The following is a 23,492-nucleotide window of genomic DNA, read 5'->3' as shown; positions in this document are numbered from 1 at the left end:
GACCATCCAACCAGCATGCTGCAGGACTTTTGTTCTTGGTCAGTTTATATCACCAGTTTATTAAGAATAAAGATGTGAAAGAGCGTCTGTTGGAACTTCTCCAATTGATTGATCAATGCATCTTTTGTACAATGTCCACATCTTTCACAGTGTGGGGTGGTAAGCATGACAGCTTTGTATAACTTGAATTTGGAAGAAGGCTTGATTCCACAGTAGATTCACACTTGCTTTGTAAGCGGGCCAGAGACCATGCTAGCTTTTTTAATGTGAGAGACTACCTACCCATCAATGCTGGCATGATTGGTCAAAACAGTTCCAAAATAAATGAACTCATGAATGAACTGGAAGTTTAGTTCTTCCATTGGAGGTAAAAGGGATGTTATGTTCTCTTCTATGGGATGGCTGATGCATAATATCAGTCTTCCTTAAACTGAAAGTTAGTCCAAAGCTGATTGCAGATACTGCAAAATACTTTACCAAGAGTGGAAATTCTTCCACAGAGTGGCCACCAGTACAGTTGCCAGAGATCCTGTGTGGTCTGGTAACCTTGGAGCCAGCGTACAGTTGGGAGTTTAAGCAGCTCTCTAGTAAGTGAATCTTAGTGCCTACCTGAATATAAGAGTTATCTTTTCTAGCATTGCTACATAGAACAGTGTGAACAGGATTGGCTCAGAGATGCATACTTGTGTGATACTGTTCATCAAGGGGAAGGGGTCAGATAGATATTGTTGATCTTTACCACATGTATTACCGTGGAGCCGTCTCAAGATCAGAAGAAACTTTCTTGGCCAGCCAAGTCTTTCCATAAGATCCAAACTAGAATTGCAGCTCACTATACCTAAGGTTTCTGCCAAATCTTTGAAGGGTATGTAGAGGTTGAGATTTTGTTTTTGACATTTCTTCTGACTTTGCTAAACAGCAAAAATCATATCAGGTATTTCTTGGTTTGCCCAGAAGCTACATTGTGATTCTGTTTCCCTCCCTCCCACGGCCCTGGAGCACGTGTAAAGATACCCACTCTGCCTAAATCAATAAGTAATAAGAAATTAAATAGCTTAGCAAATCACTATACCAGGATGGATGTGGCTAGACAATGCAACTGGTTTAATGTATTTTGGGACAGATTTTCTACTGGTAACTCTTTGTGGGGGAGAAAGTAGAGTAGGGTTTTAGGGGTTTTGCCATCTTCCCAATTTTGTTTTTGTTTTTTTTTACAACGGTGTAATGCCAATTAAATTACAGTGGTGTAATGCCAGTTAAAATACTTTGTCTGTCCAGGCTTGTAAGCTTTTCTGTAGGAAGAAACTTCCTGTAGACAAGTTATTCCTTATTTGCACCTTCTCCTAAAACATTTGGTATTGGGCACTGTCAGAGATCATATAACCTGCTAGTGCTAGCTGGGTTCTAGTTTAGTTCTGTATGGTAATTCCTATTTTCTTAAGTTTAAAAAGTTATAAGATTTAAATAAGATACAAGATAAAATGTGCTTACAGCATTTTAAAGGGGTTACAATCATATTTAGTGTATAGCTATATGGAATAAGTACACTGTAACCAGATTATTTTATATTAAACTTGAATTTTTTTTTCCTATGTACTGTCTGTCTTATCTTCCTAGTCCAAATTGAAAGTAGACAGTAGTTTTTACTTAAGTGTTTTAGTTCATAAGGAAGGTTTAATGAGCGACTAAGAGCTTCAAAACTTTTTTGCACAAAGCTTGTTGTAAAACTGTGCCCCTATGTTGGCATGATTTTAAAATCTCTTTTCACTTCCTTTTTTACAGATTTCTAATTGTAACAATACCAGCTTACTGAATTTAAATTGTATACAATAAATGTTTATATAAAACTGAAAATATTTACAATTCAAAACTGAGTTCACTGAATTCTGACGTACTCTTGTTTTCTTGCTAGCAGACAGCTCACTATGTCCAATATCTTTTCTTTTGTAGGAGTATATCAGTATTGCCAACTGCAGCTGCATATAACAACAAAGCTCAAGCAGAAATCAAACTTAAGGACTGGCACAGTGCTTTGCAGGATTGTGAGAAAGTATTAGATATGGAGCCTGGCAACCTAAAAGGTAAAATTAAATGTAAACTTTTCTAAGGATAGTTTTGTTTTTAACAAAAGAGAATGCTAGTTCAGCATCCATTGAAGCCAAAGGGAGATCTTTCTATTGACTTCCATGATCACTAGGTCAGATCCCAACTGTGGAAGACTAACTCCCCCTGCACTTAATTTCTTAATGGTAGTTTTGAGATTTGTTCAGGTTTTGCTCCTGTGCTGGTTGATTTTTCTGAAACTGGGTGAGGCTACAAGAAGGTGGAAGCATGCAGCCAGATCATTCATTCAGAATGATTTTTAACAGCCTCGTAGTGCAGGGTTTCTTAATACTCATAGAGAGGCATTTCTTTTAGCAGTTCTACCAGCTAAATTAAACTGCAGTGAAAGATGTTGGTATTGTGCTTTCTTACTAAGCTAAGTATTTGAAACCCAGTTAACTAAACTTGGACTACAAGAGTCTAGTACAAAAGAGTAAATGTTGGGAAAATATTAAAATTGTAATATTTCATGTATTACCATATAACAATAGAATGTCATGTCAAATTATGTTATCAGAAAAAAGTAGAAAATCGGTTAACGATTGACGCAGGGTTATTGTAAAGTAGATGTATGCTTTTATTTAATACAGAATTATTTTATATTTACATTGTAAATTATGTTACCATATTTACTCAAATATAAGCCAACCCTGATTATTAGACCCCCCCCAGTAGATTCTGTATATGGAAAATTGATAAATTTGATACAATTTTCCAGGTATAGAATCTAATTATTGGAGGTTTGTCTTGATTTTTTTCAACCTCCCACTGCTACAGTAAGGAAAATAAATCTGGGGGGGTCAGGTAGCTCCTTTGCCTGGCCCCCTCCCCCCAACTTCTTCCCTCTGCAGCCCTTTCCTACGTCCTTACTGTCAGACTCTGCTCTCCCTGAGCACATGGAAGTGAGGAATAAATCTGAAAAAATTGACCTTGAAATAAACATAGCTGTAGCAATTTGCATATAGCACCTATAGCCTTAGTTCACCCAGAAATAGTGCATTTTAACTTTTTGAAAAAGCTGCAAGTTTTACCACAGGTACTCTTTAAACATACTTTTAAGCGGCATGTTAATACTTCCTTATATATAATACAGATTATGCATTATATTAATCCAAACCAAAAAGGGTCATGATTTACCATATATCTTATTGGGCTGGGTCCCAAAAAAGTCCGACAGCATTTCAAGCCATGGTGACCCCACAGCTCAGCATGTGTCTGTACTCCAAATACCATCCCCACAAAGGATCCATGTACTGATCAGCCTACCTGTCATGATTGGAACCCAGGTGTTCTTGTCATGAATCCTGGAATCCTTCAAAAATGTATATGCAGATGAGGCATAGGGCAACCTCATGGAGGGCAGAGCCACACTAATTATATGAGACAGGCTGGGTGGGGGGAAATGGAGGGATTTGGGGTAAATTGCTTGGGACCCCATTTGGTGATGTTTGCCAGACATTTAAGGCTGGTGAAGAAACCGGAATAATTGGAAATGGGAAAGAAAGGTGTAGATCAACTGTGGGAGTGAAGAAGTTGAAACATGTGCAATATAGTGGCTCACCATGACTTGAACAAGAGTCAGTGCTGAGGGGGACTGCACTCAATGGGCTCTGCCACATATTTTATTCAGATGGGTTGTGCTAACCTATGTTTGTGGAGAGCCATGTACTTTATAATTATGCTCAGTTTTGGCTGCTTTTGATCAACTTCAAAGTTAGCTTCTGTTACTGAGCACATGATGCTTTTAGCAGTAGTTCAAAGATAGTCAATGTATTTAATGTGGTTTCTTTGCATACAAATAAATAAGAGGGGCTTTTCCCCTCATGTTGATTGAGGGAGGACCTCGTCTCACATATGAGTAAATATGGTAAATATAAATTGTTGTTTGACACACAATTTAGAACAATGCAATATAAATATGTTCTTTGTTAATTTGTAGCTCTTATGCGCCATGCCACTGCAAACAAACATCTACAGAATTACCAGGCAGCTATAGAGGATTTGACTGAAGTATTATACGTTGAACCAGAAAATGCAGTAGCCAAGGTAAAGAATATCACTTGGTATTTCTAGAACAAGCGTTGTCAACTGGGGGTACACATACCCCCAAGGGTACTTGGGAAGGCCTGAGGAAGTATGTGTGGGTGGGCCAGGATGGAGTGCCACCACCCACAACCCTGTGCCACCACCTTCCAGGGTCAGGGCAGCGGGGTAGTGGCGCCCCTCTGCGGGCTACACAGGCACCACCTGCCTGGCCAGATCAGGGAGGAAGCTCATATGCAGTGGCCACCACTGCCACTCACCACGCTGCACTGCCGCCACTGTGCATCTGGCCGTGCCCCCCTCTCCCTTCCCCCTAGCTCTGCATCTGGCTGCTGAGGGTACACTTCATAGATTCATACATTCATAGATTGTAAGGGGCTGGAAGGAAACTTGGAAGATCATCAGGTCCAGCCCCTTCCACTAGGCAGGAAAAACAACTGGGGTCAGGTGACCCCAGCCAGGTGACCGCCCAGTCTCCTCTTGAAGATTTCCAGGGTAGGCGATTGTACCACTGCTGGAGGGAGCTTATTCCACAGTCTGGACATCCTAACTGTGAAGAAATTTTTCCTAATGTTGAGCCTGAAACGGTCTTCCAGGAGTTTGTGGCCATTTAAAAAAGGTTGAAAACCCCTGGCTTAGGCATCCCTACCCTGTGCTGGTTGTTATGAACCCCATTCCTTGGCACCTAACTCTTCCCATGCATTATATATAGAACTTCAATGTATAACTAGGGTTTGTGGTTTCAACTCCCAGTCTGAGTGGCCTCACTTTTCTGAACAAGCTAATTTACTTTACTTTGAGGGCTCAACTACTGCCTGTTGATAATGGCAAATGCACAGGTATAAAACTTAAAAGATCCCAGTTAAAACATTTGTAAACCTACCAACATAAACTATATATTTAAAAAAATCAATAAATGATTTGTGCATCCATGTCACATTGGCTATAAAGGAGGCTCTGCCAAGAGGATGTTAAAGAGTCACACCTACACTTTAGTTGGATAACTTGGAGGTTGTTCCAAGCTGCACTTTGGTCACTAGGTGAAATAGAATTCTGCCCAGTGGGGTTGTTTTTTTTCAGGCAAAAATTATTACAGTCCTACAACTTTTGTTGCCCTTTAACATGAATGCACACCTTTCTGATTAGAGCAGTAAGACCAAAAGCAGCACATTCTTGCAGATCCAGGCATACCTTCTGACATGAATGAAAGGAATTGTAGCTTTTGAAGTATCTTGCTCTTTTTTACAGAACTTGTATCAGTTTTCACATCACTTTACCAGTCTGCAAGAAATTATTTTTCTTATATTTATGTTTCCCTAGCTGTGACAGTTAAAATATGTGAAAAGAAAAAAATATTCTTATCAAACAATGGGCTTTTTCTAGTGTGGATTTTGGTTAAATTATTTTGAGTTCTCTCCCAAAGTTCCAGAAAATAGTTTAGTGTCTGTAAACCTTGAATCTGTTACTCTCTCTTAAACAGGCCATTCTAGTTAATTCTTATTGTCACAACTGTATTGTCTGCACACACAGAAACATACAATCAGTATCCCAAATAACTCATTTACAAATGGCACATATATGGTATTTATATTCTATACGCTTTGGCTTCTAGTGAATTTAAGACAGGACTAGGAACCAAAAACCCTATTTCTAATCCAAGTTCGGATACTTGCACTAATATCTTGAAGAAATACTTAACCTTTCTCTGTCTAATTTCTTGTTTATAACATAACAATATTTACTTGAGAATAGAAGGTACTATCCAAATGCTATCTTCAGAAGAACACTTCTAATGTTGCTATTATTGTTTTTCTGCAGAAAAATCTGTTGGAAATGGAACAGAAACTTAAAGATATAAAGCCTGTATCCGAGACTCACACTAAACGACAAAGAATATTTATTCAGGATATAGAGAACTCAGATGGGGAAGAAGAACGTGAAAGAGGCAGTGGAGATAAAAGTAATGTAATGTTTGTCTGTGTAATTGTTATTTGTGAAAGATGTGAGGCCTTAATTCTGCAGTCTTTATTTAGGAAAAATCATTTTTGCTTCCTAAAAATTTTGCCTAAGAACTGTGGAACTGAGTCCACTGCTTATAAATATGAAGCTGAGTCACATCTGTCAGGGAGAAATTGGAGTCCTTTAGAGTCTAGTCGAAGAGTCCTTTGGAAAATTGTGCCGAAGCGATACTCCTCTTGGTATTGGAAGAGCTTTCCTGTGTTATTCACCCTCCATCAGTTAGCACATAAGCTAGATAGTTAAGTAGTGACTGTTCAAAGGTCCCTCAGTCAGTGCATTAGCAAGTGATCTAAAATATATTGAATACAAACAGCTAAATCCAGAATACTAACTGTACTGTACCAATTAATATGGGCTTGTATCAAGTGTCTGGGACAGTGGGCAAGAAAAGACAACATGAGAGTGTACTGGAAGGCTACTGTTACGAAAAATTACAATTTGAGATTAGAAGTAACTTGCCAGAGCCAACAAAAACAACCCACAATGGGCTTGTTTTGATGTGTTCCATTCTGTTTTTTGCTTTTTTATTATGCATGTAAAAGACCTGAACAGATTTTGGGGAAATAGGTTCTCTTTTGCTTGCTTTCAATACTAGAAATACAGATCTTTTCTCCATTAGTGACTGGTAGTCTTTGGTGATTTAAAGACCTAGTAAGATTATGAAATCACAACAGACTGAAATTTGAAGCACTCAGAGAAGAAAAAGGGTTCCTGGAAAGACATTTGTTTCTAGTTCTCATTTAACACCAGTGTCTAATGATAATTTGAATTTTTTTTTAAAAGTGTAGTGATGCTGACCCTTGAATTAAGGTGAGGAGTTAATAATGAGACACACAAAAAAGTCATGTGATAAAACCAGGAAAATAGGGCATATATGATATTCAAAACAGTATGTAAAATAGTAATATGTAAAAAAATTTTTTTTAAAAGGTCCCTCCTACCCCCAAAAAAACACATTTCTGTCATTCCTTCTGCATTTTAAAGGAACAAAAAAATTGCAAATTACAATTGATGGGAAATTTTTTGATGGCACATTTTTTCTTGTTGAAAAGTGTTGATACATCAAGAAACTATCTAAGAGGAGCCAGTAAGTTGGTTTGGAGCAGGGTCTTGAACCTGAGTTTCTCCATTCCATGTAAATGACCTAACTAGTAGGATGTCGGCAGTTTTGGTGTGAGTGTTTAATTTTTTTGTATGAAATATTTGAAATATCTTAGTTTTGTCAAATGGAAGAAGAAAACAAATGCTAAAACTTAGAACTTTTTGAAAACCAAATGCTAAATTTCACGCTAGTCCAAGTGCAAGGTTGGCTTTTTATATAAAATTATTTTACACAGTATATGCAGAGGCAGATCCGGAAGGGTTTAAGTGGTGCAGTTGCAACTCCCTTTTGGATCACACAATGGGAGCAGCAGGCAGGGACTTTTTCTAAGTCCCCAAATCAGATGAGAATCCCACATCCCTTGGTCTCAGTAGGCCCCTTCATCCTCGTTATGCTCAGTGGCTCACTGTTTTGAATATCTTAATTCTGTCTTTCCCCTTCCCTTTTCCACCTGCTGCTGCTGCCACTGCCTCTAGCTGACTTGGAGTTGGTGGGGACCTCCATAGCCATTCCTGCCCTACTCTGGCCAGGCTGCCTGGGACAGTGGGATTAGCTAGGGACAGTAGTGGTGGCAGGCAGATTCCCCCTCTAGTCCTCCAGGTTAGCATGCATTTCCTGCTAACCTGGAAACAGGTGCAGAGAGCAGGAACTTGGCCAAGCCCCACTCTCTGTACAGCCCCTTCCCATGGCTGTGCCTGAAGCAGGTCAGGAGTGGCTGGATTTCCCCTTCCTGCACCCAGAAATGTAAGTAGAGAGGGCAAAGAGGGAAAGGGAGAGGTGAAGAGGTGTTGTAAACACAGAGGCTAAGAGAAGGGGAGCTTAGACTAGGGGGTGGGAGTGGAATTTTTACCTGATTTTAAAAAGTCCCTGCCTGCTGCTCCTGTGTCATGATCTACCCTATCTTGGAAGGGGGTAGGAGAGGGGAGGCTGGGAGTGGGAGAGTGCAGCCACCCCTGCAGCTCAGGTCATGGTTCTTCACCTGCCTTTTTTAAATCATGGATCTGCTTACAAATATATGTCTTTGTATAGAGAAAATATAGATAATTCTGTATCTTGGAATTCCATTGATCTAGGGACACTGGATTTTCTTGTGATTGGCAAAGGCAACCCAATTATAATACCAGAATTGTTTTTCACAGCCTTATATCATAATATGTTTTCTACATTTCTAAAGTACTTCAATGTGTCTTGGACTGTATAACAACACATTGTTTAAAAGAAACTAAAGGAAAAGATAGTCTTTAATATTTTGTTAAAATTGTAAGTCTGTGCCTGCTGTCTAGAGTGACATCCTGGGCAAAGAAATGGGTCTTGCACCTTGCTGCAAGCTTGGGCTTTATTGAACTGATGGTAGAAGTCAATTCTAGAGCCGAGTGCTTTTTTATTGATAACAACCAAATATTTGAAGACCCGATATAATCCTCATTGAAAGTCTGTAGTAGTGCAGGCAAAATCATGGGATAAGTAGAACATACCTGCTTTATCTTCCTCTTTCTCTTATTGTTTGCTCTTGTGATTTAGTTCTGTTTTTGCTGTCTACTGTTGTATCTGTTTTCAGGGCCCAATCCTTCAAGGTTCTGAGCATTCTGGCTCCAACCCAGCAAAGCACTTAAGTATTATAAGCAGTCTGGCTGACTTCAACAGAACTACTTTCATGCTTAACATTAAGCACATGCTTAAGTGTTCTGCTGGATGAGTTGGAGAGCTCAGTCTCTTGTACGATAAAGCGTTTAATGAGTCCAAGGAAAATTAAATAACCAGGTAGTCTGCCTTGTTTCTGTGAATAAAATATCTGCCCCAAATACATTATTTTGTTTTAGTGCAGTCTTTCCAGTCTTTCCTTTTTAAAGAGTTTCATAATGGGAAACCTGCTGTATATGTTCTTTTGTTATTTTATGGGAGGCAAATTAAAATGAAATATCCTCGCATGAGCAGAAGAAAAATGGATGTCTAAGATAGCTATATGGAGTTCAATCTTTTATCAGATATTTACAACATTTTTTTCAATCAACGGGAGTTAGATGCCAACCTTTTGATACGCATTTGAAAATCTGTCTCGTTGCCTATGTACATCTTCAGGTGTAGAAACTTCTGAAATTCTGATTGGATAACTTACGTATTTCTCATTTTAGTAGATACTGCCCTTTCCTGCTTGATTCTTTTTACTGTTAGATTGGAAGAAAAACACTTGCATGTTCTTTCAACTCTCAATTCAAATTTGAATGAACTGTCCCAAATGAAGAACCTATTCTTCCTGCACATGCTTGAAAAAAAGTAAGGCAAAAATTTACCTGCACAAGAGAAACTTGAAAGTGCCTGCATATGACAAACTATATTACTGGTGTTTACTTAATGTAAAGATTGCAAATAACATTGTCAGGTATTTATAAAGGTCAAGTTGTTCTAAAAAATTAAAGATGTTTCCCCCAGTTTTATACATTAAGAAAACACCACCATTTAACTTATTAAAATTGTGAAAGACTCATTTATCCAGAACATTTCTGTTATTATTTATTAAATTATTTTAATAGATTGAAGAAAGCTTCAGTCTGTATAGTAGTTATTCTATTTTCAGATTTAATTTTAAACATATATTTTAAAATATACATTTAAACCAAAAAAGCTGACCTAAATAAAAACAGATTTTTATCACCTTGTTTGGTGCACTGTATCTGCTAAAAGTGACATAAGGTCTAGCTTAAAAATAGGGGTACACCGATAGAGAATTTTTGGGCCAAGGCGATACTGGTGGCTGATTTTTAATGAGCCATATCGGCCAATACCGATCCAATTCTGATATGCAGCTGGGCAGCGTGGAGAGCGGTGTCCACCTGGGAAGTCTGGGGGAAGGGAAGGGAAGGGGTGTGTGGGGGCAGACTGAGGCCCCCACAGTGAGGGAGGGAGTGGGGCTGGGGCAGGTGCTGCACAGCTGGAGCAAAGCAGAGGATGGAGTTGTGAGCGGCTCATCTGGGGGATGCAGAGAGGGGGAGGCAGCTCCTGCTGCTGCATACATCCTGGGAGGGCATAGGAGGCCCCCAGATCTGTGCATAGGGTGAGGTTGGATTGTTGCTGTGGGCTGGGGCCAAGGCAGTGCCGAGCTCTTCCCAGTGTTGGGCCAGGCTGCACTCAGGGTGGGCAGTGGCGGCACTGGGAGGAGATTATGGGCGGGAGGGGCTGCAGCCTCCCCAAAATTCGCCATAGCCCCCATCCCAGCACCACCGTCCGTCCTGGGCGATGCCCAGCCCAGCCCCTCTGCTGCCAAGAGCCCAGCGCCACCCATGGCTGCAGCACACCCTCGCCTCACGTGCAGATCTGGGAGCACATGCCCCCCATGCCCTCCTGGGGTTTGCATAGTGGCAGGAGCTGCCCCTGCCCCGTACTCCCCAGATGAGCCACCTGTGGCTCCGTTCCGCATCCCCCCTAGACTGTGTAGCCCCTGCCCCACCCCACTTCCTCCCTCACCTCTGGGGCCTCAATCTGCCCCCCACACACCCCTCCCCTACAACAGACTTACCAGCCAGACCTGGTTGCTCTCCACTTTGCGGACTGTTCTCTTGGCTGCCTGCATGCTGCATTGCAGCTGCATGCATGCGTGGGGCATTTATTGGTGGCATTATTGGCCACATCAGCCAAAAAGCCGATTGCCGATGCAGTCAATTTTCCTTATATTGGTGCTTATCCAATATGGGACCGATGTAGAGGTGCTCCTCTACTTAAAAACTATACTTCATATACACTTAAGAAATTCTAACAGACCAGTGTGGCTTTTATTTAGTGTATCCTGTGGATAGATGTTCCACAAGAAGATGTTCAGTTTTTGATTGGTTTATTCTTTGGGCTCTAAGGCAGAAGTTTCACATTCAAGCCATGCTCTGTGCCAGATCCAGACTGTGGAGCTCCTCATAGGCCGGATCTAGCATCAGACAGCTATAGCAGGGCCGTGTGGCAGCAGCTGTGGTGAAGTGCATCCAGCACAGGTCACAGAGCAGTGGCACTAAGTCAGCACAGCCTTCATTCACTTGCTTTCCTCCCACCAAGGGCCCATATGGCCTTGGGACCCTGAATTTTGTGGCAAGCAACACCCTCTGCAGCCATACCCCCAGATTCCCTAGTCTGCCAACAGCCTGGTTGGCTGGATAGAGCATCACAGCAGGCTACCTTTTAGCTTTGGGGCTCGTGGATGTATTTCCATTTTCTTTCTGGAAAGCCTTTTTGGTCTGGCTTCCAGCTTGGCTCCATCTATGGTCTTAAATTCAGCAGTACTGGCTGTTCAGAATGCTTTACAGGTAGTTTGCTCTCTTGTTGCCAGCTTCACGAGTGTTTTCTTAACACAGAAGATACTACTGAAAGTGACAGAATGCGTATCAAGTTCCTCTCTCAAATATGATAAGTACCATTCTTAACTTAAAACTGGACCTTTTCCAGATATGAATTCCCTTTATGGGGGTTTGCATTTTCACCTTTCGTCAATTTATATTTTGTCTTGTCATTGTCAGGAGCCATAAGGTGAACTGAATAGCTGAGAGAACTTACTCAGTTGCCTTGATGAATCACATAACCTGCGATCAGCTGACATTAGCAAAGTGTGATTTTTTTTCTCTGAGTTGTATGCTCCCTGCCACTGGCTAGGTGCGGACTTCCAAAATAAGAATGGGTTGCTATTACTAATGGAATTTGTCTCCACGTATAGAGTTTATTGATTTTTCTAAATATTTTGGGAAGTGAAGTTCTCAAAATAAAACTCTATTGCTTGTCCTCAGATTTTCTTACTCTTTTGAGCTGGAAAATCCCTTTTGGAGTTGTGAATAATTTCTTTGACATTGCAGTTAATTCTTTAGCATTAGTGGCAGTGCTATATGACTGAATACTTCAAGCTTTTCACATGAAATAATGAGAGAAAGGTCCTGGATTTGTGTTTTGAAATTCCTGTTTTATTCGGTAAAAAGACTGCAGGTAGAGACCAGAACTTACTGCTGCTCAAAGAATCAGTTCTGTTTGTTGTGCTAGCATTAGGAGTCTCATTTTTCTACCTCTGAAGAAGGAAAATAACCATTCCATTAGTGAACTTAGCAATTTGAAGGTTGTTAGTAGTTATCTGTCACTGCACAATTAGCCCAATTCTGCAGAGGCAATCAAAACTACAGAGGAAACTTGTAAGTTCTACTTTGGTACCTTTTTCTGACTCTCTGAAGATGATTATTCCATTTCCTTCCAGGATTGCTTTCTATTATTCTGAGATTGCTAGGTCTTTGAGCTAATTGAGAAGGATGTCAGCCTCCTGTTAAACGTTACAGTGCCTCTTCATCCCCTATCTTTATGACCTTATACCATGTCCAAATTCCCCTCTTCCCCAAATTTGAATCTTGTGAGATCCTTCTCACAATATTGCTGTGCTGAAAGATTTTGTTCCTAATGGAGACTAATCTAATAGACTGGGGTGCTCAATCCCTGGTCTGTAGGCGACCCTTTCTCCCTTTCCAGCACCATGTCATCTGGTCCACAGGGTTCCCATGGATCCGTGAGGATGGTGCAGCCAGCCCCAGAGCCTGATCCCAGGGGGCTGGGGGCAGCATGGGGACCCTGGAGCCTAATTCCTGCCAGAAGGGTGCAGCATGGGGACCCAATCCAGCCCATGGACTGGCCCCATGCCGTTTGTCTGGCCAGCAGGGCCAAAACCTTGAGCATTGCAGTAATAGACCATTCATTCCATTTACAAAGATAAAGAGATTTAATGATGCTATCTTGTTATCGGGACAGGTAGCCCTAATTTGTCCCCTTTGGTATGTGTTATATTAGTTACCTTCTTTGTTCATCCTATCCATCTTTTTTTGTCTTGTCTTTTAGACTGTAAACTCTTTGATGCAGGCACTGTTATTTGTTGCTGATTTTGTGTAACATCTACCACAGCGAGACCTGAGCTAATTGTGGCTTTTTGTCTCTGTTGAGTTTTAATTATAGCCTTGTATAATTTCAGAGTATTTAAAATTAAAATAATGAAATCTAACTCTAAAACTAACTGTAGAATTAATTTCTTGAAGCTAAGAAAAGTATTCAGTTATAGATTCATATAAATGTTAAATAACAACAGCTCTTTCTTGTTACTGTTTAGGAGAAAAGACTTCATTTTTTTTTTCTTCCTGTGACTCTTTCACACATACAATGTCACTTGACCTCTGTTTGGTTACTCCTAAGCAGTCAAAGAAAATATTTCTTTAGGAGTTTATCTAGTGAATTCTCTATAATGGAACAAGTCAAATCCAGGCTGTACTAGATAACATGAAAATAAATATTTATTGACAATTTAGGGTACAGAAAATAACATTAAATATTATTAAATAGTAATCAGCGGAGATTATTATCAGTTCTTTCAAGTGGCCCTGGCCTTAGAAAAGTAGGGCTGGAAGGGATCTCTGGGGACCCTGCTATACATTCAAATTAAAACTGGATAGAAACCAGCTATAAAGTTGTTACACATTTTCAAGCACAATCTTTATAGCTGGTTGGCTTTTTTTATAGCGGCACAGACATTTTTATGTGATGATGATTACTTTCCACTTGTGGCTGGTTTTCCTTTGCAGGTGTGGCCAGTCTAAAGTTATTGTATGATTAACCAGTTAATTGCATAATATACATAGTATGTGGCAGGGACCTCTGGATGTCATCTAGTCCAGCCCCCCTGCCTGAGGCGCAGGATCATCCCTATCCAAACATCTCAAGCAAATCCTTGTCTAACCTATTACTAGAATTACACAATCAACCGGGTCACATAACCTAACTTGCCACAGGCAGAGCAGGAGGATAACAGCAGTCAGTGTCATTCTGCTGGAAGGGTTGTCAAAATATACTTGAGACATCCAAGGAAAAGGGCCCACCCGTGCCAGAGGAGAAGGCCATGCCAGTCTGACCATGGATTAAAATTCCTTCCTGACCCCAAAAGTGGCAATTGCTCTGACCGTGAGCAGAGGGGCAAGACCCTCTAGCCAGAAATTTACAGGTTCAGTTCCAGCAGGTGCACTGGTATGTCCAGTTACTATCCCTAGCATTGGCTTAAGCTATAATTGAGGAGATAATATCAGGCAAACTGTTACCCAGTAGCTTTTATTATATTTAAACTGATCCTTTTACATTTGGCTATTCTGTATCATTCTGTCATTGTTACCATATACCACACATGTGGGAACCAAAGTCTTGTGCCACTGGACACTAATTTTTAAATTGCTCCTTCCTTTCTTAGAATGATGTCACCTTTAAAAAGGTTTCAAAATACTTACTAGCTTTTAGGTTATGCTAGTCCTTCCTTTTTTAAGTTGGTGAAATTGTAAATTCCAGGAGTTTTTCTTCTGATATTTACTGGCAAGTTAAAATGCATCCTATTTTATATTTGTTTAGTTTATTGTCTCTTGTTACCTGAATATAACCTTGTGCATTCATTTCAGTTAGTTTTTCTTTTGAATTATTAATATATCCAAAGAAAAGTTAACTTGCATTGCTTGTATTTAAAATAAAGCACAGTCCACTACTTTAAGGAAGGAAAATCCATTACTTCAAGGGGCTTGAGTATCCATAATTTTTTTAAGATCAGTAGGGAAATGCAGTGTTGAGTCCTAAATACAGATACTGAAAAACCTAAAAAGTGGATTTTTGACTATTGTTGCATAGTTTTAGTAGTACTAGTTGCTCATTTCAAAGAAGTTTTCATTAAATAATTAGGCTGTCTCAAAGCTTAACACTTTTCTCTGAAGGATCATATTTCTCAAAGTGACTCCAAATGCTTTTTATCTTCCCTCAGGATTTGGTATTTTCTTCCACATTGTGCAAAGGACAACTGATATGAATTACCTTCTTTTTTTGCTTTTCTCTTGCTGTGGCATTTGGAGTGCTTATCAAGTTCTTATATGTAGATTGCTTGGTTCCAGTGACCTCTTTGGATGTTGTAACAATAGTAGGGAATCATAGAAAGCAAAATTCACTTTAATTCAAGTTTCTTGTTCAGTACTAAAAGAGAGTGAGGAAAAAGGAATTATCACTAAATCTACTCAGTCTGTTTCTGCTGCACTATACAACTTATGCCTAGATTCTTACCAAGTCCTCTTCTGGTTTTTTTTTTTTGTCACTGCAAGAATTGAAAATTTCTTCTCACTGTGAAAGTGAAAGTGTGCCTGAGTCTAAAGGCCTATTGGGTCACAGTGATTAAGCCACTCCAGTTCCTTAACCAGCAGCAAACAGGGAGTTATGTGGTTAGCACCATGTCCAGATGCCTGTGACTCCCCAGCCTGAATGGCCAGGTACCCATTTGCAGTAGGGTTGACTGGGACAGCCTTTGGCACAAGCCCTAATAAAGCTTGACCTCACACTGCTGGAATCACAACAAGGCACTTTAACTGTTGTGCCACTGTGCCCTTCACCCTATTGGATGAACCTCCATAGAATCTTGTAGGTATGAGTCAGTTGCAAGTAAAATGATTTTTCCCTCTGTCTTGATATGTCCTGTTCCTCTTAGTTTGATTTCAGTGATCTTTTTGTACATGTAAAGTCAGAAACAACTTGAGAATTCTAAACTATAGGTTGTCATATAAGCTATGGAAACATTAGTAAGTTTCAGTCAGTTGGAGTCAATCCTGAAAGAAATAAGAATATGTAAAGTTCCTTCTAGATCACTTGTTGTGCCATTTAAAAGTAAAAAAAAATAAAAAGCCTAGCCTCTAGATCAGTGGTGCCAAGATACCTAGTGTGTACAATTAACTGATGCTTTCTGTTAAAATTGCTACTTAGCTCCTCTAATGCTAGGCTATTAGAAATTAAAATATTGAGTTAAATAATTAAGTAGGACTCTTTATCTATTTGCTCCTGACTGTCACTAGAACTATTATTTTGATACTTATGTAATTCTAAATTGTAATTCTAATAATTTTTATTGAGGGCTGGAAAAAGTGAATCGGAAGTTCAATGACAATATATCAGCTTTTTATTTAACATGTGGTATTTAAGGAGTTAATTTCCAGGTGAATTCTGTACCATTACATCACCTCAGAAAGGGGGTGGGAGATAAGTTGCTTATCAGCAAGGAGACAACAGATTTCATAGTAATACAGTCTTACTACCTGCTGTAGACTGTTTCTTACTATATAGTCATTTTTTCTGTGAATGTTTTCTGAGGCAGATGACTCCCTATAAATAAATACTCCTGAACTATTTTGTGCTGTGCTCTGTTCAAGTACACCCCTCCTTTGCCTTGGCAATAGTTTCTTCTGATGATGCAGACTCTAACCTAGCTGATTAACTTCCTTGTAGAAACTGGTGTGCTAGTGCAGGAAGAGATTGCAACTGAGAAGAGTGAAATGGGGAATGTACAAAAAAAGTTTACCAGCAAAGGAGATGGCTCTAGGTCAGATGATAAGGAGACACAGAATCAGAGGGAGCATACTGGGAGTGGAGCAAAAAAAGGCACATCTGAAAACAGGACACCTAAACATTTACCAGATCAAGAAGCTGAAGTTAATGGCTATTTGAACAACGATAAAAAAAAGAGTGGGAACAGTAACGTTAAGGAAGAGAACCCCAGATCATGTGAGACAGTGTCTTCATCTTCTGGAAAAAGCATTTCTACTTTGCTTCCTCCTACTGCAGCAAAACTAAAAAGTGAAGGAAATGAGTTATTTAAGAATGGACAGTTTGGAGAGGCTGTGTTGAAATACTCAGAGGCAATTGATAATGTCGTCAATTTAGGTAAGTGATGTTTCTTTATAAAATAGATTGTCTGTTTAAAATTGCTTGAAGACCCACAATTTAGCCATCACAGAGTATCCGTATACTCTTGGCAGGAGCTGATGGGCAGTGTATACCAGTGCAGTGAATAATGAAGTCAAGTTAAGAAATGATTCACATAAGCTACCATAGTGTAAAGTTATCTTTTAAACTTCTCTGTAGTATAGATACTAGTGTTTGTTTGCATATTCAAATAACGATGTATTGTAGATGACATAACTGAATAAACAAAAGCTCCTTGAAGCTTTGCATCCTCAGCAAACTGCAGCACTGCAGTGCAACTGGGAACCTATAGTAGTCTTTTAGTTCTAATTTAAATGTAATGTCAGTAATGAATTTTCACTGTCATTGCGTATCCTTTTAGGAGTGCAAAATCCAGATGATTTAAGTATCTTATACTCAAACAGAGCAGCATGTTACCTAAAAGAAGGCAACTGCAGTGACTGCATTCAAGACTGTAACAGGTAAACAGTGCCCTTTCATTGTAGGGGAACCACATTCCTGATGACTAAACATTTAAATTGGTTTCTTGTTGTTGAAATACTATTTTAACTGAGTCATCTTTAAGGCTAACTCCTTATCATATTTATTTATCAAAATATCTTGGGGATTGCTTGGATGTTAGGTTCAGGGTGATTTAAAAAATATTCCAGGAGTTAAGTCTTAAATGCACATAGAATTGCATGAGTGGCTTTAACAACATTCATTTTAAATTAATATAGACTCAGTAGTGAACAGTTCACTAAAACTCTATTTATATATAAATGCTGTTCACCATAAATCTTTTAATCATTTTGGAAACTATATTCAATCATGTTTACAGTATAAATGGGTGTTTGTAGGTTTCTTTTGCAGGTGCACTTTGCATAGTTATAAATTGTATTAACAGCTATACTCAGAAACTTAGCTACAGTCCTGTCATTAACTTATAGTTTGCCTTGACTCCTCCCAAAAATCTCCCTCCAAACCCCTCTTACTCTTGAACTGTTGCTGTTTTTAACTAAAGTGATATCTATTACATTTTCATAAATTTTGGTTCATGGGTCAAGAGACCTTAAAGTTTAAGCAAGATTCCAGTAATCAGAACACTCATCAACCAAATTCCTTCTTTCAAAGTGTGATGTACAGCTTAAAATATAAAAATGACTGGATATATTTAGAACCAGATTCAAATTAGTTCTTTAGGTGCTGAACTAGGACTTAGGGTAAGACTTCAATGCCTGAATCCCTAGGAGAGATTCAAATTGGCCTGGTGCCAGTCCCCTACAAACACATTATGCACCTGAATCCATTATGTGGTTCAGTACATACAAGGGTGCTAGTTATCCACACTTGGCTACATGTACCTGTGTAAAAGCAAACCAGAGCTCCCGCTTAAGTGGCTGGCTGTCCCATAAGATCTAGGATAAATTCAAATCAGCCCTGGAAGGTAGCCAAGTTCTGCTTAAGACCCTGGAGAGGGCTATGCCATTATACAGACAAAACTGTAGCAAATGTACATTGACAGCACCAAATTCAGCTGAAGAATGCCTTTGGTAGTGGTGCTCACTTCTTGTCCAATAGCCTAATAGGTAGACCATTCACTCTAGGATTTGGAAAATGTGGTTTGTAGTCCCTTGCCTTTATTCTGAAGGCATATAAACATCATAGCGTAAACAGGCTAGCTAAAGGCATTTTTGACATTCCTCTTGAACCTGGGCCACTAGACAGAAAAGTGTGCAAGAATCATGGGGCCAGAATGAAAACAAGCAAGAAGGAGCCAGACTATAGTGTAGTGATTGTCATGGGGGATTGGGACCTGGACTCTAGGCCCTTGTCCTTGGTTCCCAGCACTGATTATGCATTTTACTGACTTATAAATCAGTGGTTCTCAAAGTTTTAGGCTCTGGGCTCCCCTCCTTAGCTCTATGGATTTCCAATTAGAAATTTCTGGGTTTATCTTATGAGTCATGGATAGGTATTTGCCATTTAACAGTGCTAATTATGCAACACTAGCACTCTTAAAAGGATCTCACAGCACCCACAGTGCAATAGGACCCTGGCTGAGAATCGGTGCTTTATGAAGGCATTACGTAAAAAAACAAAAATACTTAGGATCATAGGAAAGTAGAGCTGGAAGGGACCTCATGAGGTCATCTAGTCCAGCTGTCTGTACAAGGCAGGATCATCCCTAACTAAACTATCCTAGCAAAGTTTCTGTTTAACCTGCTTCTGAAAACTTCCAAGGATGGAGATTTTACAGCTTCTCTAGGTAGCCTGTTCCAGTGCTTGACTACCCTCCTAGATAAAAAGTTATTTCTAATTTCCAACCTAAATTTCTTTTGCTGAAGTTTGAAACCATTAGTCCTATTTTTGTCCCCAGCAGCCATAGAGAAAAGTCCTCTGTCCTCTTTTATAATCACCCATATCCCCTCCACCCCATCTTCTCTTTTCCAAACTAAATTACCCTAGACCTTTCAGCTTTTGCTCTCGTATTTCCTAGGCCTCTAATAATTTTTTTTGCTCTTCGTTGGATTCTGTCTGTCCATATCTTTTGTTGAAGTGGGGGACCCAAAACTGGACATTAGTACTCTAGAAGAGGCCTCACCAGTGCTGAAGAGAGTTGAAGATTTATTTTCCTTCATTTGAAAGTGATAACTGTGTTAATACAACCACAGGTGACTGGTAAGGGGGGCACATGCCCCCCCCCTCCCCCCCCGAGATTGACCCCTGACTCGGCACCACTCAGGATGGGGCAGGTTTTTTGCTGCGTAGGTTGGTGGTGTGTTGGGGCAGGGGAGCACTAAGCTGTGGCACAGAAGTATAGGAGTGGATATGGGGCTGTTGGCCTGCCCCTGGGCCCACCCTCAAATTGTGCCCCCCAAGACTCAGGAAGCACCAGTCATCCCTGAATAGAACAAGCCAGTATGTTGTTGACTTTTTTGTAACAGGAGCACATTGTTGGCTCACATTCAGCTTATGGTCCTTTGTAATCCTCAGGTCTTTCCCTGCAGTACTGCAGCCTAGCCAAGCATTCCCCAGTTCATATTTGTGCTTGCGGTTATTCCAGCCCAAGTGCAGAACTTTTCACTTGTTCTTGTTGAATTTAATTTGAGTGATTTTTTATTTTTTTTTTGCACAGTTTTCTGTGAAATCACAATTTCAGCAAGTCCCTAGTAATAGATAACTTGAGATAAGGTCTGATACACCCTTCTACATCACTGGTTGTTTTTTTTACTTCTGAATTGCCTTTTGGGATGCCTACTATTACCTATTCTTTTTTTATAGGGCCTGTAGATGCATAAGCCTGCATCACCTTAGGCAACTCTGAAAGGTCTCCACTGATTCTCAGATATGCTAGAATTTACTTCCTAGGGCAGGCACACAAGTTAGGCGTTGAGCTGCCTAAAATCTCAGGTACTTTCTGAGACTGCTTGAATCCTGCCCTTAGCTCTTAGTTTTTATTAATTAAATGGAAATCATATTGCAAATAATATAATATCTGCTTTAAAATTTTCCTTACAACAAGGATTTTCCTTTTTTAAATTAGCTTTGTAATCTTCAGTATAAATTTCAATTTGGGGGTAATTACTAATAGTTGAAAGAGACATTTACTGACTAAAAGTATATAGTTATATGAAACAAATCTCTTCTCTTAGTTTCAGAGTATAACTCTGCCATTATAGCAATGCTATTAATCTTTCTTCTGTATTTTCACTTAGTTGAAACTCGTTTCATGATTATTAATAATTTATAATACCCATAATGTTGTAGATGATTTCAGTAGACAAGGAGGTATTGTGTCTGCCTGTCCTTGGGGCCCACAAATAGACAGAAATTAGGGGAAATGGAAAATAGTATGTTGCTTTGAAAAGGTTAACATATATGCCAAGTGGAGTGGCTATAAGTGGCCTAGCAGAAATAGACAAGATTTAAGAATATGCTTTGGGGGTTTTTTTTAAATTGATTTCAGCCATACCTAAGAGCACTTATATTTAGAGGTGCACTGATACATTGGTCCAATATTGGATCAGCACCGATATAAAGAAATTTGATTGTATTGGAAATTGGTCTGATGTGGCTGATAAATGCCTGTGCATGCATGCAGCTGCAGCGCAGCATGTAGGTCAGGAGCGCAGCCTGGCAGCTTGAAGAGCTGCATGCAGCTAGTAAGTCTGTTCTGGTGGACTGGGAGGTGTAGATCAATGCCCCCTGCAGAGAAGGCGGGAGTGGTGCTGGGGCTGGGGCCGGTGCTGCTCAGCTGGGGCGGGGCACAGGATAGCCGCAGCTTGTCCGGGGGGGCACGGGATAGAGAAGGGGGGGTGGCTCCTGCCACTGCACACACCCCAGGATGGTGGGGGGAGCATGTGCTCCCGGATCTGTGTGGGGGGTGGGGGCAGGGTGGGCTGCTGGGCTGGGGTGGGACCGGGGCTGTGCTGGGCTCTTTCCAGTGCACGAGGGCTGTGCTCGGGGCTGTGCTCCCATCACGTGGGGGGCTGCGCTCAGGGCGGGCAACAGCAGCGCTGGGAAGGGGGGGCTATGCCATAATTTGGGGTGGCCACAGCCCCTCTGGAACCCCCCTCCCAGCACTGCCACCACCCGCCCTGAGTGCAGCCCTGGCCCAACCCCCCTTCACCCCCCCCCAGGTACCGGGAAGCGCCTGGCGCAGCCCTATGCCCCCTCTGCTCCCCTGGCATAGATCCAGGGGCACCCCCCATCTCCTCCTGGGGTGTGCGCAGCAGCAGGAGCCACGCTGCACCCCCCGGATGAGCTGTGGCTGTGTCCAGCGCCCTGCTCCGCCCTGGCTGGGCAGTGCCTGCCCCAGCCCTACTCCCTCACTGCAGGGGGACATTGATCTGTCACCCCCACACCCCTTCCCTTCCCCCTCCCTGTATACCACAACAGACTTACCAGCTCCACACAGCTGTATTGGAAATCGGATCAGTATCGGCTGACATGCCTCCTTAAAAATTGGCGTTGGTATCAGCCCCCAAAGTGTCTTATTGATGCAACAGTGCACCTCTACTTATATTGATACAAAAATGTGTTCTGCACATTTCTCTTTTAATTTTTTACTTACTTCTTGGAAATATTCCAGGGACCCCCTATTTAGTTCCTGCCCTGCTTGAGAAAGTAAGGTTGCAATCACTTTCTATTTGACTGCAAGAGGGCAGGTGTGGCTTTCATATACTAACTTCTGTTTCCCGGACGAGTGCTTTTACTTGATTTTTGTCACATGGCTATCATTCTCCAGTCATACCCTAGAAATATATGTGGGACAGCTTTCTTTCCCAGGTTGCAGTCTTCTCCAAGAAATGTCACTCCCATTGAATTTACAACTAGTGTTTAGATTGCACCTAATTTCCTTGTATAATGAACCTGGAAATTGGGTTAATGTTTTATAGGTTAAAAAGAAGACATTTCTGAGCCTCTGTAACTCAATTAAGTGATGCAGAATTGAATTTCTAAACTGTATTTAGCAATAGGAGAGAACTTGGTAGTTTAGCTAAAACAATCTATTATTTCTTGAGATTTTTATGGGGGTATCAATCCTAACATGTAGCTGCTTAAAATCCTCTGAATTGCACTATTCCAGTGCATAGCTTTTTACCTCATTATTAGGAATTCATGATTAAGAAATGCTTTTGTGGGCTTCTGCAGAACTCATTGTGTTGCTGGAATAATCCACAGAGTTTGGAAGGCATCTTGTTTCCCCTGTGGTAGGGAATGAGTTTGCTGTCTGCTAGCATCATTGCCAGAGGCATTGGAGAAATGCTATAATTGACTAGTAAGCAATTGAAGCTGTTGTGCAAGGAAAAAACCTATAGCCAAGAACAGGCAATGATGTATTACATGTATTGCTATATGCATTCATTATTATAGTGGAGGAGGAACTGAAAACTGTTAAGGAACAGACAGAAACAGCATATGTTTGAGAACCACGCAGATCTAGGTACCATTGAAGCAGAAAAATCATCTCCCTTTAGATTTTACCTCACAACAGTATTCTGCTTTTCTGAAGGAATAGATCTGTTAAATCTAATGGAAGTAGTTTTTCAAACTTAGTATACACGTGTAAATAAAATATATGGTAATACACATACTAACATGTTCTTGACTGTAGTCCTATTTTATGTGTTTAAACCTAACCATTTAAGCTTTGTTTTTTTTAATCTTATGTTAAATTAACTCTAAGATGAAATTGTAGAAGTACTAAATCTCATTAGATGATTTCATTTTAGTTTACTCACCGGTTCAATTCCAAGCTTGCACTGCTTGTCATCTCTTTTCTTTTGTAATCTTTTTTTTCCCCCAGAGCTCTGGAACTTCAACCATTTTCACTTAAACCTCTCCTGCGAAGAGCAATGGCATACGAGTCCATGGAGCGGTATCGGCAAGCTTATGTTGATTTTAAAACAGTTCTACAGATAGACAGTGGGATCCAGGCAGCAAATGACAGTGTTAATAGGTAACCTCAATT

The 23,492-nt window shown here is 40.4% G+C and overlaps 1 protein-coding gene across 4 annotated transcripts in view; it reads left to right on the top strand.

Annotated features, from left to right (window-relative positions):
• SPAG1 (sperm associated antigen 1) overlaps window positions 1-23,492 on the top strand; it is a 73,482-nt gene that overhangs the window by 24,858 nt on the left and 25,132 nt on the right. For all 4 annotated transcript variants that reach the window (XM_006268797.4, XM_019495801.2, XM_019495800.2 and 1 more), the window contains 6 exons: window positions 1,951-2,081; window positions 4,043-4,149; window positions 5,965-6,106; window positions 16,559-16,993; window positions 17,397-17,496; window positions 23,328-23,480. In XM_006268797.4, coding sequence (XP_006268859.1) covers window positions 1,951-2,081; window positions 4,043-4,149; window positions 5,965-6,106; window positions 16,559-16,993; window positions 17,397-17,496; window positions 23,328-23,480 — 1,068 coding nt within the window. The remainder of the gene's footprint in view (window positions 1-1,950; window positions 2,082-4,042; window positions 4,150-5,964; window positions 6,107-16,558; window positions 16,994-17,396; window positions 17,497-23,327; window positions 23,481-23,492) is intronic.

This window comes from Alligator mississippiensis, chromosome 3 (genome assembly GCF_030867095.1).
Source record: "Alligator mississippiensis isolate rAllMis1 chromosome 3, rAllMis1, whole genome shotgun sequence".
Taxonomy (NCBI): Eukaryota; Metazoa; Chordata; order Crocodylia; family Alligatoridae; genus Alligator; species Alligator mississippiensis.
This window is presented reverse-complemented; position numbering and strand designations above follow the sequence as displayed.